Source organism: Vulpes vulpes, unplaced genomic scaffold, assembly GCF_048418805.1.
Source record: "Vulpes vulpes isolate BD-2025 unplaced genomic scaffold, VulVul3 u000000671, whole genome shotgun sequence".
NCBI classification, from domain to species: Eukaryota; Metazoa; Chordata; class Mammalia; order Carnivora; family Canidae; genus Vulpes; species Vulpes vulpes.
In genome coordinates, this window is record NW_027325801.1 from 1,076,070 (window position 1) to 1,091,960 (window position 15,891).

At 45.2% G+C, this 15,891-nt stretch overlaps 1 protein-coding gene across 29 annotated transcripts; it reads right to left on the bottom strand.

Moving 5' to 3' along the window:
• Positions 1 to 5,280: 5,280 nt before the first annotated feature.
• LOC112911116 (zinc finger protein 252) lies at positions 5,281 to 15,891 on the bottom strand. Of its 29 annotated transcripts, none has more exons than XM_072745899.1 (9): positions 15,702 to 15,796; positions 15,082 to 15,295; positions 14,480 to 14,613; positions 13,911 to 13,982; positions 13,533 to 13,624; positions 13,029 to 13,155; positions 12,234 to 12,347; positions 11,561 to 11,710; positions 5,281 to 9,340 (listed from the first exon to the last, which is right to left on the bottom strand). In XM_072745899.1, exons 5-8 carry the CDS (start codon positions 13,569 to 13,571, stop codon positions 11,688 to 11,690), a joined length of 303 nt encoding a protein of 100 aa, XP_072602000.1. In that variant the 5' UTR covers positions 13,572 to 13,624; positions 13,911 to 13,982; positions 14,480 to 14,613; positions 15,082 to 15,295; positions 15,702 to 15,796; the 3' UTR covers positions 5,281 to 9,340; positions 11,561 to 11,687. The 29 variants fall into 29 exon arrangements, with proteins under 29 accessions (XP_072602000.1, XP_072601993.1, XP_072602004.1 ...); XM_072745892.1 differs by having other exon boundaries at positions 13,533 to 13,739; positions 15,702 to 15,774; XM_072745902.1 differs by lacking the exon at positions 14,480 to 14,613 and adding an exon at positions 14,924 to 15,019 and having other exon boundaries at positions 5,484 to 9,340; positions 15,198 to 15,295; positions 15,702 to 15,774.

Below are 15,891 nucleotides of genomic sequence, written 5' to 3' on the forward strand. Positions count from 1 at the left end.
AAACGTGAAAAAAATTACAGAAACTGCTCTGAAAATGCAGGGAAGGTTTTTGGGTGCAATGTAGACCTTTGTCACTACTGGGGAATCGGACACCATCGTGGATGTTTCAGTCTGACAGGGAATCAACATCCCCAGAAAGAGATTCTCAGCATAGCTAGGGGACCTCTTAAAGCCCCTTTAGTTTTGGATTTCTGGAAAAACGGGATTGTGAATAATAGAGAGAGCTCTCCTGATCTCATTCCTCTCATTCTGTAGTTGGAATGACAACCCTAAAGCCCAGGCACGTGAGAAGAGGAAGTGGGCTCAGAAGGAGTAAATAGAATAATAGTAGGAACACAGGAAGGGTGAGAATGGGAACCCTGCGAGGCTCTCTGCTGTTAGCTGGGTCTAGAGAGTAGGGCTCTCTAGTGTGGCTCAGAATAGATGCCCATAATGAGGATCAGCCAGCCTGGTTGGTGAGGAAATCAGGGCAGGTGGGCTCTGAGCAGCTTGCACTCCCTCCTGCTATCTCCTCTTTCAGTTGCTGGCACCCAGGTGAGTTGTCAGTCCTTGGAGCCTGGTGCTGTGGCCAGTACAGCATTGGCCAGTGACCCTCAACCCGGAAACCTGCCCTAACCTCTTCCCAAGGTCATGGGGTGGATGTAAAGGGTGAGAAACAAGTGACTTGAGATGTTTCCATGATTAGCGAGTGTTTGAAACATGCAATGAACACTGTTCTACCTGGAATGCTTAGGATACAGAAGCAGATAAACATCAGTCCCCACCCTCAAGTAGGCCCTGTAGTTTTGAGGGTAAAACAGTTGTTTTCATACAGGGTACCCCAGCCTACAGAGCTTGGACCCAGGCCCTGCATCCACTTCCCAAATTCTTCTAAGATAGGAGCTTCTAGATATTTTCCTTTAACCACAGGATGGAAAGGCTACTCTACCTTTATTCCACAATGAGCTACATTATTCACTCTCTACTTTTCTTCAGAGGCATTCATCACCACCAGATAATTTCTGTGCTTATCATCTTTCTGTGCTAGAATGTATGCTCCACGAGGGCAGGGATCTTATTTTATTCAATTCTCTATCCCTAGCATCTAGAACCATACCAAGAATAGGGACTTACCAAATACATTTGTTGATTGAATCCACGAATCAACTAAACTAGATCTTTTTTAAGAAAGGAAAAGAGTGCTATTTGGGAAAGCAGGTTACAACGTTATATGGGTTATTACATACAAATCTCTCTGCAATTGGAGTTATACTATGCCCTCTTTTATAATGAAAAACAGGCCAGTGAGGTGGAACCAAGATTGTGACTCAAGCCATCCATCCCCAAAGGCAATGTGCTCTTTCTCCTGCTGTTGCTGCTGTGACCAGAGTGGCAGGGAAGAGAGCTAGCTCTGCTGTGTGTCCACTGTGCTCTAAGCAGCACATTGGCCACTCTGCACACTTGGCTCTACCTAACCCCAAATAGCCCCACGTGAATTGCTATTTCTTTTCCCGTTTTGCATATAAGCAAACTCCCTCGGAGAGGTTAGTTTGCCCTGAGTAATTCAGCCTACAAGCTGGGCTTATCTCCAGGCCTCTTTAGTCCAAAGATTCCTATCTTCACAGCTGAGAATTCACATGAGGGTTCTCTCGGAGAGGTTAGTTTGCCCTGAGTAATTCAGCCTACAAGCTGGGCTTATCTCCAGGCCTCTTTAGTCCAAAGATTCCTATCTTCACAGCTGAGAATTCACATGAGGGTTCTCCCAAGTGCAGTATGTCTATGTATTCACTCTGGATCTGGGTATATACATGCGGTGGGTTCTGGGTCGCAGTGATCTTAATGTGAGATGATCCTGGGTTAAAAATCCATTTGACTTGGGGCACCTGAGTGACTCAGTGGTTGAGTGTCTGCCTTTGGCTCAGGTCATGATCCCAGAGTCCTGGGATCGAGTCCTGCATTGGGCTCCGCACAGCGAGCCTGCTTCTCCCTCTGCCTCTCTCTGTGTGTCTCTCATAAACAAATAAATACAATCTTAAAAAAATCCATTTGACTTCATAAGCTCCTACTCTGGTAAACACAGCAATATCTTGAACTGTTACCAATTCAGAGCCAGAACCTAGTAACCTCCACCCTAGGCTGATCAGCCTCAGACTACCAGGAACAAGCCTGTACTCCACCAAGTTGGGGTCAGGGACCCATTGCCATGAGAGTGACAAACATGAGATCTGTGGGGGGTATCCCACTAAACAAAGGAAAACAGAGTTGTTACAGGACTTCGGAGAAGGGTGGATTTTAGCTGAAATCTATATGAAGCAGTGCTTGGATGTGTGGGCAGCAAAGCTGGGGTGTGAGTAGTAGGTCAACATCAGGTCTGGACTGTGAAGCGGACCCAGGTTGCTATTTCCTTGGAAACTGAAAAATTTAGATGTGAAATGCAGTGTCCCAAACTCCTTATTTGGTTCCAGTTGTAAATCAAGGCTGCTTCTCTGTGTCACAGTGACTTCTGTCAGGAAAGAATCGGTATTTCATTCTAGATAATTTGTAGCACATTTGTTAGTCCGTGATATTGAAGAACAAAGTTTCTCACTGGTGGTAATCACACCAGTGAGAATGGTGAAAATTAACAAGACAGGAAACCACAAATGTTGGAGACTATGTGGAGAAAGGGGAGCCCTCTTGCACTGTTGGTGGGAATGTGAACTGGTGTGGCCACTCTGGAAAACCGTGTGGAGGTTCCTCAAAGAGTTAAAAATAGATCTGCCCTACGAGCCAGCAATTGCACTATTGGGGATTTACCCCAAAGATAGAGATGCAGTGAAATGGCAGAACACCGGCACCCCGGTTTTTTTTTTTATTTTTAATTTTTTTATTTTATTTATGATAGTCACAGAGAGAGAGGCAGAGACACAGGCAGAGGGAGAAGCAGGCTCCATGCACCGGGAGCCCGATGTGGGATTCGATCCCGGGTCTCCAGGATCGCGCCCTGGGCCAAAGGCAGGCGCCAAACCGCTGCGCCACCCAGGGATCCCCTGCACCCCGGTTTAAAGCAGCAATGTCCACAGCAGCCACACTGTGGAAGGAGCCTTGGTGTCCATTGAAAGATGATGGATAAAGAAGATGTGGTCTATGTATACAATGGGATATTACTCAGCCATTAGAAACGATGAATACCCACCATTTCCTTCAACGTGGATGGACCTGGAGGGTATTATGCTGAGTGAAATAAGTCAATCGGAGGACAAACATTACATAGTCTCATTCATATGGGGAATATAAAAAAATAGTGAAAGGAAATAAAGGGGAAAGGAGAGAAAATGAGTGGGAAATATCAGTGAGGGAGACAGAACATGAGAGACCCCAAACTCTGGGAAACAAACAAGGGGTAGTGGAAGGGGAGGTGGGTGGAGGGTTGGGGTGACCGGGTGACAGGCACTGAGAGGGACACTTGATGGGATGAGCACTGGGTGATATGCTATATGTTGGCAAATTGAACTCCAATAAAAAAATATATATACAAAAAAAAAAAAAAGCAGAGGTAAAATGTCATGACAGTTGCACATCTTTTTTGTGAAAGTATTGTCTCCTATTAACTTTGTTTTTTTTTTAATTTTTTATTATTATTTATGATAGTCACAGAGAGAGAGAGAGAGAGAGAGGCAGAGACACAGGCAGAGGGAGAAGCAGGCTCCATGCACCGGGAGCCCGATGTGGGATTCGATCCCGGGTCTCCAGGATCGCGCCCTGGGCCAAAGGCAGGCGCCAAACCGCTGCGCCACCCAGGGATCCCTGTCTCCTATTAACTTTGAAGCTGGCTTTATCTGTTTATGATTCCAAACCAGTGAATAGTTTAATAGATTTTCTTTCCCAGTCCAGGTGATTTTTTTACTTTCTCACCTCTGGTTAAGTGTGGGTATCTCCTGTCTCTTAACATGGTTACTCCATAATCGGTCACATTCCCTTTGGGGAAGGAAATAAGATGTAGTATAAAATGGGGGTGGGGAAGAGCCTCAAGGTCTTTCCTGAAGAGAATCTGGCCTTTTATCCCTTCATGAGGTTCAGGTCTTTTAATCAACTTTAATGTTTTTTCACTTATACTGATAGAGACTTTAGTAGGCCATCTACTTCAGTCTCAGGGACACCATCACCATTGTGCAGGGTAACTGTTCTGATTACTGCTCTGGCCGTGGGCCTGTTAAGGTGACACGCTTCCATGGCTTTGAAAGGATTGAGCTACTGTCTGGTATTCAACTATCCCCAGAGTTATGGAACCTATTTTCATGACAGCTCTCCTACTGCCATCCCTAGCCTATAGAAGTAGCATCTTTCACAGAAGTTGGAGCAGCACCCTTGCCAATGCATTTCTCAAGCCTGGGTGACCCTTCTGGGCTGAGGGAAAAGTAGGCTGGGGCGAGTGAGCAGGGTATCAGTCAGTACTTCTGGTCACTGCAGAATGAATCTCTCTTCTGGAAAACTTCCTTCCATCTACTGAAGAAGCTGAAATGTCCTTCTCAAGTATAACTGACTTACGTGGTTTAGAAGCTGGGGGTGTCAAGTGGATGACTGCTCTGTGCTAACCAACAGTGTAGCAGAGACTCTGCACCATCAGGGGACGGTCTGGTTCCCAGCCAGTATTAGTCATCAACAAGCTAAAGAAGAAATTAGGTAACAGAGAAACATGACTAGAATCCAGAACATTAACAACTATGTAAATAAAAATTAATACAATTTAGGTGAGGTACTTAACTGAAAACTAAAACAAAGACTCATAGTCAGAATTAGTCAGAAGGATGTTTTAGCTGTTTTATGTAGAACATGCTGTTGGGCAATGATTGAGGAAGTTATAAGCCAGAAGCTCCTAACTTGGATTGTTTTCTCATTTTCCTTCATTGATAAAGTACCTGAAAGCCTCATTTACCAAAACATGTTTAAGTAAAATGTACTATTTCCTATTTGGAATCAACTCAGATGGGTCAGCCTTGGGGCTGCAAGCTCCCTGCTAGCACTCCTTCATTCTTCCGGTGCTGGGGTACAGCAGGACTCAGAAGGCATCTAGAGCCTGGGTGGTGGAGCCACACAGAGCCAGCACTGCTACCGAGCAGCTTCTCTGAGCCTCAGGCTCACCAGGAAATGGGGTAAATAAAAGTACTTACTTCACTGAAATGATGTGGGGGTTTAATGAGAAAACCCACGCAAAGCATTAATCATAATGCCTGGTATATGCTACAGTAAAAATAAAAGTAAAGGCTTTATAGACTTAATCAGAATTTTTGTTCAGCATATAGCCCTTATTATCACAGTAAATTCATTCCAGTTTTTATTTTATTTTAAGTCAAAGCTATTTGTGGTGAAATGTGTTTAGGAGGATTACAATGGAGAGGCAGATTTTCCAATCAGCTTTTCAACATTCTAAGATAAGCAATGACCACTACCACTGCAATATGGACAACAGCCTGGAAAATAAGACCTGAAATATAGGTCAAGTCAATGAAGGAGAAAAGATCAAATTCTAAGAAAGCTCCTTTAATAAACAGGAAAACTGGAATAACTTTATTAGTGAAAAGGACTCTATAAAGGAATAAAATGGCTAATTACTAAGTAATTCATTACTCTTAACCTTTCTTCTTTCTTACCCCGATTCTTATATACAAAGCATCATTCCATTGTAGCTTATCACACATATTAACTGGCCAATCCCTTCTGAGATGTTTGTACATATGGCATCCAGCTTGTTCATCAGACTCTAAGCTCTCATTGCCAGATTTCAGCTTCCAGAAGTCTCTCATAGACTGCTGTTGCTGAATTTCTCATATCTACAACCCATTTCAGCTCACTTTGATGCTAATCTTTCCTCCACAAAAAAAGTAGGAGAAAGCGCTAAAGAAGTTTCTGGAGAAGGAGGTTCTAAGGATACTGAAGTGAGCCACTCACAAGTGAATCAGGCAGAAACACTACAGGCAAGGGTAGCAATTCTGAAAACTGGGTCTAGGAAAAACAGTTTGAACATCAAGAACCAAAAGACACAGAGACGCTGCTGACCAACGTCACTCCAGAGGACAAAAGGCACCTTTAAAGCATGTAGAAAAGAGTGCATGGGTTGACAAACAACCTGCATAATTATCAACCTGCTCAAAGCTGCTTAATGACCCTGCCTCTCCTGGAGTCCTGTCCTCTGGTGTAACAGAGGGACATGCCACTTTTCAGGGTCTGTTCAGTGCCAGGCTGCCCAGTAAAAGGGAACAACTGATGACCACTCACCTTTGCTTGCTGAAAAACTGATATGGAATACACCAACCTTGGTTTAAAGAACAAAATCTGTAAGTCATATTCCATGTCACTGTGTGTCTACCTTATGCTTATTTTCCTCCCAATTCATAGGGTTTTGATTTTCCAAATTACCTTGTAGAAAAACTCATCTTACATGTGTCATTGGAGTTCTTAGCAGGATCTCAAAGTTTGAATCTACATAAAAACCTAAATTCATTCCTTAGCAAATTTTGCCAAGATTTCTCTGCTGTTTGGATTATCTGATGCTGAAAGGGATAACACTTCTGAAGCCACATCTCCTCACAATAAAACAAAAACATTTTGAAGAGATCCAAACCAACCAACAATGAAATCCCAATCTGGCTCTATCATGAATCAAAAAGCAAGGATTCCAACTACTTTTCTTGAACCTGAAATAGACAATGAGGAAGGAAAAGCAGGTGGCCCCACAAAGTACCTCAGTGCACCTTAAAGTCTGGTGCTATGAAAACACAATCTTGAGTAAGTGTAATTAAATTGTGATCCTTTAAAATACTCAAGCATAGATCCACCCTCTGAATCTAAGGGATGGCATGTGACCTTGGAATTTTTGCCACATATTTTGGCATCCTGCTTTTAGTTAACAGTGCACTGGGAGACTGTTAAATCACTTAAGAGATAAATCTCCAAAACGAAAGCTGTAAAAGCGATGGCTTTCCCATCAGTATACTGCTCCTGATGTAAAATAGTGAAGACTTTATTGAATAAAGACGTTATTCTCCATTGTGAACTTTATGGTGCTGAATGGAAGCTGACTGTGCAGTTAAGAGGTCCTCACGTTTAACACACTTAAAGGCTTGCTCTCCGGTGTGAGTTTTCTCATGACTAGTAAGAGTTATTCTCTGGCTAAAAGTTTTCCCACATTCATTACACATATAAGGTCGCTCTCCACTGTGAACTCTCTGATGTCGAATAAGGTGAGAGCTTTGTCGGAAGGATTTTCCACATTCAGTGCATTTGTAAGGTTTCTCTCCTGTGTGAATTCTCTTGTGTTGGATAAGGGATAAACGTGCACTGAAGGCTTTCTCACATTCATTGCAAATATAGGGCTTCTCTCCAGTGTGAATCCTCTGATGCTGAATAAATTGTGAATGCTGACTGAAGGCCTTGCCACACTTCTCGCATTCATAAGGCTTCTCCCCTGTATGAATTCTGTGATGCTGAACAAGAGAGGAACGGACATTGAAGGCTTTCCCACAGTCACTGCACTCATAGGGATTCTCTCCAGTGTGAATTCTTCGATGGCGGACGAGGTGTGCACTCTGGCTGAAGGCTTTCCCGCAGTCACCACACTCATAGGGTTTCTCTCCATTGTGTGTTCTCTCATGCTTAATTAGGGTGGATATCTGCCCAAAGGTTTTCCCACACTCATTACACTCATAGGGTTTCTCTCCAGTGTGGCTCCTCTGATGCTGAATGAGGTGTGAGCCCTGGCTAAAGGCCTTCCCACATTTGTGACACTCATAGGGCTTCTCACCATTATGGACCCTCTGATGTTGAACAAGGGACGAGAGCACACTGAAGGCTTTATCACATTCATTACATTCATAGGGCTTCTCACCATTGTGTGTCCTTTGATGATGAATAAGATTAAAACTCTGGCTGAAGGCTTTTCCACACTCATTACACTCATAGGGTTTCTCTCCAGTGTGAATTCGTTGATGCTGAATCAGATGTCCCTTTTGACTGAAGGTTTTCCCACACTCACTGCATCCATAAGGTTTTTCTCCAGTGTGAATTCTCTGATGCTGTATGAGGGACAAGCGAGCACTGAATGACTTTCCACACTCATTGCAGACATAGGGCTTCTCTCCAGTGTGAATTCTCTTGTGCTGAATGACTTGTGCGCGCTGACTGAAGGATTTCCCGCATTCATTACACCTATAGGGTTTCTCTCCAGTGTGAATCCTCTGATGAACAATAAGGGTTCGGCTCAGGCTAAAGGATTTCCCACATTCATCGCATTCATAAGGTTTTTCTCCTGTATGAGTTCTCTGATGCTGAATGAGAGATAACCGTGCACTGAAGGCTTTGCCGCACTCAGTACAGTCATAAGGTTTCTCTCCAGAATGAATTCTCTTATGCTGAAGGAGGTGCGAGTGCCTACCGAACGCCTTCCCACATTCCTTACACTCATATGGTTTCTCTCCACTATGAATTCTCTGATGATGAAACAGGTTAGAACTATGACTAAAGGCTTTTCCACACTGACTACACTCATGAGGTTTCTGCCCACTATGAATTTGAAGATGTGGACTGTAAGATAAATGTGCACACTCACTGCACTCATAAGGCCTTTCTCCTGTGTGAGGGTTATGCTGCTGAATGAAGTAGGAATGGGCCTTGAAAGCTTTGCCACACTCAGCACAGGTATGGGACTCCCCTCCACGGTGAACTTCCTGATGTTGGCTGAGGACAGAGCAGTGGTGGGAAGTTCTTCCACATCCACCACTCTCACAGGGTATCTCTCCAGTGAGACTTCTCTGATGCTGAGACAGAGCTTTACTTGGGCTGAAAAGTCTTCTACACTCAGTACATTCAAAGGATTTTTCTGGATTGTTAACCCTCTGATTCTCATTGAGAACTGAACTCTGCCTGGGTGCTTTCATGAACACATCTGTCTGACAAGCTCTTTCTCCTAGATGCAAACACTGGAGATTAATGAGGTCCTGACTTTGTTGAAAGTCATTTACACATGGCACATTCTGGTGGAGACTAGCCCCTGTAGATGCTCTATGAAATCTGACAGGGCTTGCATCTACAGTGTAGTCTACCTCCAGAGAACTGGATTTTTGGCCTTTTCCTGCAACAGGGGATTTCACATGTGTCAATGTCACTGGCCTGGAACTGTTCTTCTGGGAGAAGGATTTCTTAAGTTCTTCCTCTACAGATTTTTTCCTGTAATTCTTTAACTTTCCCTCGGTTTTATTCATCTCTTCAAACTCAGATTCCTTGGAAACATTCCTTACATATTCTGACTTTGCTCTCCGGAACCCCACTGCTTTGGAAATTTCCTGTTTTGGAGTCAATCCTTTCTTTTCCATCAGAGACTGAAAACCTGAAAGAATGAAGAAAAATGAGTTACTAATATTTTACTATGGGAGAAAGAATTAGAGCATAAATAGGAACGCTTATATGAAACAACTATCTCTTAGGAGGATACTGGACTTTTTTTCTTTTTAAAGATTAAAAATAAATAAATAAATAAATAAATAAATAAATAAATAAATAAAGATTTTATTCGGGATCCCTGTGTGGCGCAGTGGTTTGGCGCCTGCCTTTGGCCCAGGGCACGATCCTGGAAACCCGGGATCGAATCCCACATCGGGCTCCCGGTGCATGGAGCCTGCTTCTCCCTCTGCCTGCGTCTCTGCCTCTCTCTCTCTGACTATCATAAATAAATAAAAATAATAAATAAAAAAAAAAAAGATTTTATTCATGAGAGACACAGAGAGAGGCAGAGACATAGGCAGAGGGAGAAGCAGGGCCCCTCTGGGGAGCCTGATGCAGGACTCAATCCCAGGATCCTGGGATGATGAGCCAAAGGCAGATGCTCAACCAGTGAGCCACCCAGGCATCCCTGGAACCTCTCTTTTTGTAAACTGGTTATTATTAAGCTGTAACAAGCTGTTATTTTCAGACTGTTTATCCAGACAAGGAGAGTGAGCTGAAAATGTTGATTAGATGGGGTCTAAAATTGGACTAAGTCATTTTAACAGACTTCAGTGAACTACTCACAGAACTTTATAGGTATTTACTACTTTTTTACTATTCTTGACCAGGGGACAAAGGCAATAGAATTAGAGAAAGGATTTTTTTTTTTTTTTTTTAACAAATGGGACTGGAACTGGATATCCACTTGTAAAAAATTTTACTTGGTTCCGTAACTCACACCAGACACAAAAATTAACTCAATATGAATCACAGACCCAAATACCTAAAATTTTTAGTTATAAAATTTTCTTCTATAAGAAGAAAATCTTCTGGGTTTTTTTTTTTAATTTTTTTTTAAATTTTTATTTATTTATGAGAGAGAGAGAGAGAGAGAGAGAGGCAGAGACACAGACAGAGGGAGAAGCAGGCTCCATGCACCGGGAGCCTGATGTGGGATTCGATCCCAGGTCTTCAGGATCGCGCCCTGGGCCAAAGGCAGGCGCCAAACCGCTGCGCCACCCAGGGATCCCAAAATCTTCTGGGTTAAGCAAAGTTTTCTTAGATATGACACCAAAAGCACAATCCATAAAAGAACAAACTGATAAACTTCATCAAAATTTAATAAAACTTCTAGTCTTCAAAGGACACTGGTAAAAAAACAAAAAGACAAGGCACACAGGGAGAGAAAATCTATGCAAAGCATATATCTGATAAAGGGCCTGTATCTGGAACATTCCTACATTTAGAAAGCAACTCTTTAAAACCTAAGAATAAGAAAACAAAAACCCAAAAAACATGTGAAGACATGAACAGATGCTTCGCCATTGTAAATACACAGAAGGAAAAGAAGCACACGGAAAGATAGTCAAAATCTTTAACTATTAGAAAAATTAAAATTAAAAGTAAAATCACAACGAGATACCACTATACAACTATCATAGTGGCTAAAATGAAAAAGACTCAACACACCAAGTGTTGATGAGGATGCGGAGAAAATGGAACTCCCATCCATTGCTGGTGGGAATGTTAAATGGTGCAACCAGTTTGGAAAACATTCTGGCGGTTTTCTAAAAGTTAAATATACACCTGCCATGTAATCCAGCCATTCTATTACTAGGTATTTATCCAAGAGAAAAGGAATGTATGGTCATACAAAGATCTGTACACAAATGTTCATAGCAGCTTTATTTGTATTAACCCCAAACTGGAAACAACACAAATGTATTTTAAAAGAATTGATAAACAAATTATGGCATATCCATATAAATAGGATATTAATCAAAATAAATAAAGGAGTTATTGACATATAACAGATAAATATCAAAAGAATTATATTGGGTCAAAAGATCTCAGACAAAAAAAGGGTACATGCTCTATGATTCCAATGATATGAACTTCTAGAAAATGTAATTCATATTGATAGCAAGCAGATCAGTAACTGCTTCATGACAGAGACGGGAAGGGGTGAGAGGATGGGATTACAAAGAGACAACAGAGAATTTTGGGGGGTAATGGATATGTCTGCAATCTTGACTGTAGTGAACAGTTTCACACACATATAATGCGGAAATGTTACCAAATTGCACATCTTAAATATGTATAGCATATTATGTGCTTAAGATACCTTAATAAAGCTGTTCCTAAGAGGGGGGAAATTCAGATGGGGTATGGAGCCAGTATGCCAGAGATCCAACCCAGCTCTGTTCCTGGCCAGCTGTGATCTCAGGCCAGCAACCAAATCTCTCCATGCCTCAGAGTTCCTTGGGTACCGACTCTGCAAGGATATGGGAGGACTGTGTAAGTTCACTGTGTCAGCAAAGTGGACTCTGCTCCACTTACTGTGTACTATTTACATTATTTACATGCCCATATCCTTTGCTACACAGCAAGAAACCCTAGCTCATGTTTTTCCCCAAGGCCCTGAATCAGCCTGGGAACTCTGAGTGAACAATAGCAGGAGTGAGTCTGGGTCGATGGCATGTCTCTGGATGGTCTTTCTAAGCAGCTAAGGAACAGCTGGCCAGCAAGGCCTGAGAAGGAGTGGATGATATACCTGAGCTCCTTTCTGGGATTGAAAGAGCATTTTGTAGGGTAAAGGAAACATAAACTCACTAATGGGTAAAAAATAGGGGTATTAACACAGAAAAAAGAGAAAAGAGGTAGACATGGAGAAGAGGGAAAGCAAAGCCCCAGCACTGACAAAAGATGAGGTCCAGAGCTTGCATAGCAGGGCCTGGCAAAGTGGCAGCACCTGCCAGTAGGGGCAGGGGAGCATGGAGGCATTCCTGGAGACTCACTTTCACTCTCATGACTCCGGATCCAGCTCTCCTCAATTTTCGCTGAGTATGGGGCCCATGGCTCTTCCCCCTTCTCTAGCCTGGAGATGACATCAGGTTTCGAACCTTGAAGTCCTGCTCCAGAGAAAGGAAGAAAGGCTGACAATTCATCCAAGTCCAGGGCAGGATGGCCCCATGGGTGGCACTTGTGTGCTGGTCATGACCTCCCCTGCCCCTATCTGTAAATCGAGGAGACAGATGCAGGCCTCTGCCCCAGCTGAAGAAAAGTTAAACCCAGCTCTTTGGGGGATAAGGATAAGGGACAGAGTTGGGGCCTGCACACATTATGCTAGAAGATTCATAAGAGTGTCTTGGTGTTGATGTCCACAAGGACTAAAGGGAAGCAGCATATTCTGGTGTAAGGGAGGGCTCTGAAACCAAATGGATTCAAATCCCAGATCTGCCCCTGACCGCCTGTGTGAACTTAAGAAAGTGAGGATCTTTGTCAGCTTTGGATTCAGTTATAAACCATTTAACCCAACATCAACCTTGAAGATAACATTATGATTAACTGGGGATATGAATATACTTAGGGTTCAATGAATGCTATTCCTCTTCCATATTTCCTACAAGGAAATTGGGTGAGTCCATAGCACTGACTGTCCTCTCTTCTGTGCAGACAAGGCCCACTTGAGTCCAGGGTCAGAAATGCTTTATATTTGGGCCCCGAGGGGAAGATGCCCCTGAGCTTTGAGCCTAACCCCAGTCCTATTCACTAGCAAGGAACCCAGAGCTGAATTTCAGAAAGGGCCTTACCCAGTGAGATCAGGTTCCTGTAGGTCTCCAGCATCACATCACTGTAGAGGCCCCTTTGAGCAGGGCCCAGACGGCCCCACTCCTCCCGGGAGAGGAGCACAGCCACGTCTTCAAAGGAAACCAAAACCTGGAATGACAATATTTTGTTGCATCTCCAGGGTCAGGCCCAGGGTGGTCCTGAGGTGGGGAGGACCCACTAGGCACATGATGGGCAAAACCCCTTTGAATACATGTACCAGACTACTGTCCTCACAAGAGTGGGCTCTTTGAGACCAGTACCATTTTGACTTGTCTTTGTCTGCCCAACTGCTGCCCTCTACTGCCCAGGGATTGGGAAGAGAGCGTGAAGCACATTTCAGGGACTTGAACTCAGGGACTGAGGACATTGGTGAAGAAAAGGAGCCATCTACCCTCTGGGACCAGCTTTTCAGAAAGAACCTTGAAGACATTCCAGCCAAGAAAGGGCTAAGGCTACTGAGAGATACCTCCATGAGGACCACTCACCTGGGACCCAACAGGAAGGAGCTGCTTGACGGCCATCATTGGATCTCTTAGCTCATCCCAAGGAGGTGGGTGAAATGGCAGGTGGAGGGAAGCTGTAAAGGAATGTGACCAGCCTGCTTTTCACAGCAACACTGAGACTTCCATGCCTGGGTCTCAAGAGGTCTATAGTAGCAGAGAAGCAGAGACCAAGTTTGATGCCAGAAAGCCCTGGGAAGGACAGATGGACTAAGCACCCAGTGATCTCTGAGAGTATATCCCCTTGTCCACCATGAGGCCTCCCCAGCAGCCTCCAGTACAAACAGCATCCTAAGTCCACCACATAATGGCTCCTGTGGGGAACCTGGCTGGGGTGGACAATAGGCTTCATCCCAGGCCCACCTCAGAAGTCCTGGAGAGTGGTCAAACAGCTCAGAACAACCAGGCTCCTCCTCTAAGGCAGGGTACAAGCAACTAGGGAGGTTGACAGACAAGATACCTGAGTCAGGTGATGATAGATGATAAGGGATAGAAAAAATACACAGCATGAGGGCAATAATTGGTGGTAGGAGATACTTTACACACGATGGCCAGGGAAGGCACCTTTTATAAATCAACATCAAAGGAAACGTTCAGATGGAGTGAGGGCAGGTACCACGTGGAATTAAAGGAGATACATCCCAGGAAGGGGAATGCATGGGTGTAAAGGCTGTGAGGTGGAAGCCCACTCCATGTGTTCATGTAAGGGCAAGGAGGCCAGAAGGGCTGAAGTGCAGTAGGGGAGAGCAAGGGAGAGGAGAGTGGGGTGCCCCATAGGCTGTAGGACTTGGGCTTTTTCTCTGAATGAGATTGGAAGCATCTGGAAGATCTAGGACATGATATGACCTGCCATGTGGCCTCTACAGCTGCTGTTTTGAGAACAGATTGGGGGTGGAGGTGTGTGTGTGGGGTAAGGATGTAAATAGGAAGACCTTTTGGAAGGCTCTAGCAATAATCCACAGAGATGACAGTTTCTTGCACTAGAATGGTGGGAGCAGGTGATAAGTGATCAGATTCTAGATGCATTTCAAAGGTGTAGTTAATACGATTTGCTGATGAATGAGACCTGAAATGAGATACCAAGATTTCTGGCCTAAGCTACTAAGATATTGAAATTTCCATTCACTCAGAGGGATATGACTGCAGGAGTACATCTGAAGGGTAAAAATTAAAAGTTGTTTTTTGTACATGTCGTATTTAAGATGCCTGTCAGATTCACAAGTGGAGAATCAGAGCTTTTGGATATATTGATCCAAAATTCAAGAGAAACGCTGAAGCTGGCTTGGTACGTACACTGGTAACTGTCTGTATACAGGTGACATTTAGAAGCACCTACTGGGGGGAATCCCCGGGTGGCTCAGCGATTTAACACCTGCCTTGGGCCCAGAGTGTGATCCTGGGTCCCAGAATCGAGGCCCACGTCGGGCTCCCTGCAGGGAGCCTGCTTCTCCCTCTGCCTCTCTGGGTCTCTCCTGAATAAATAAGTAAAATCTTAAAAAAAAAAAAAAAAAAAGAACCACCTATTGGGTTTTACCTTAGGCTGACAGGTGACTTGAAGGCCGTCCCTCCCAGGAAAGTCTTCCCCAACAGCCTGATACAAAGCCAGCTCCCCCGTCCACAGCGTCGCGCCCCAGGCATCGCACGGCGTACCTCGAGCAGACCTGCGCCGCCTTCGCTCCCAGACCACGCGGAAGCGCGGAACGCTGCTGCTGGAAGCTAACGGGGCGGACACCTGGACACACCACCGACTGGTGCAAACGTCTCAGATAAGTGATTTAAGACGACATCACCGCCACTCATCTAAGCGACCAACTTGACGATTAAACGAAGACAGTGCAGTGCACGGTATCTGCACGGCGTTGGCGAACATCCGACACGATCACCGCCCAGCCCTCGCTGAACGCTGCGCGGTGACCTGCCGCCCGGCCCTTCCCGGCGGCCTCCTCCGCTCCGTCCGCGCCCCCCGCCGCCTCCATCCCCCGACCTCGCCCCTCCTGACGCCTTCCCCAACCAGCGGCCGCCCCGCCCCCCACGGCTGCTTTGCTCGGGGCCTTCCGCCGCCCCCCGCCTGCCTCTCTCCCCGCGCGCTCCGCACCCGGCGCCCCCTAGGGCCGCTCCGACGCCTCTGCGCCCACCGCCCGGGCTCCCACTTACTCGGCTTCGGACTCGGGGCAGGTGCGCCTCGCGGACGCCGGACCCGGGAGCCCGAAGCGGCCGGGCCGGAAGTGGCCGCCCCGAACTTCCGCCGCGGCCTCCAGCTCGCCACCAATCGGATGCCCGGCTCCGGCGGCCGCTCTAGCCGCGCAGAGGACTCTGTGCTCCGGATCCCGGGTCCCGGGTCCTG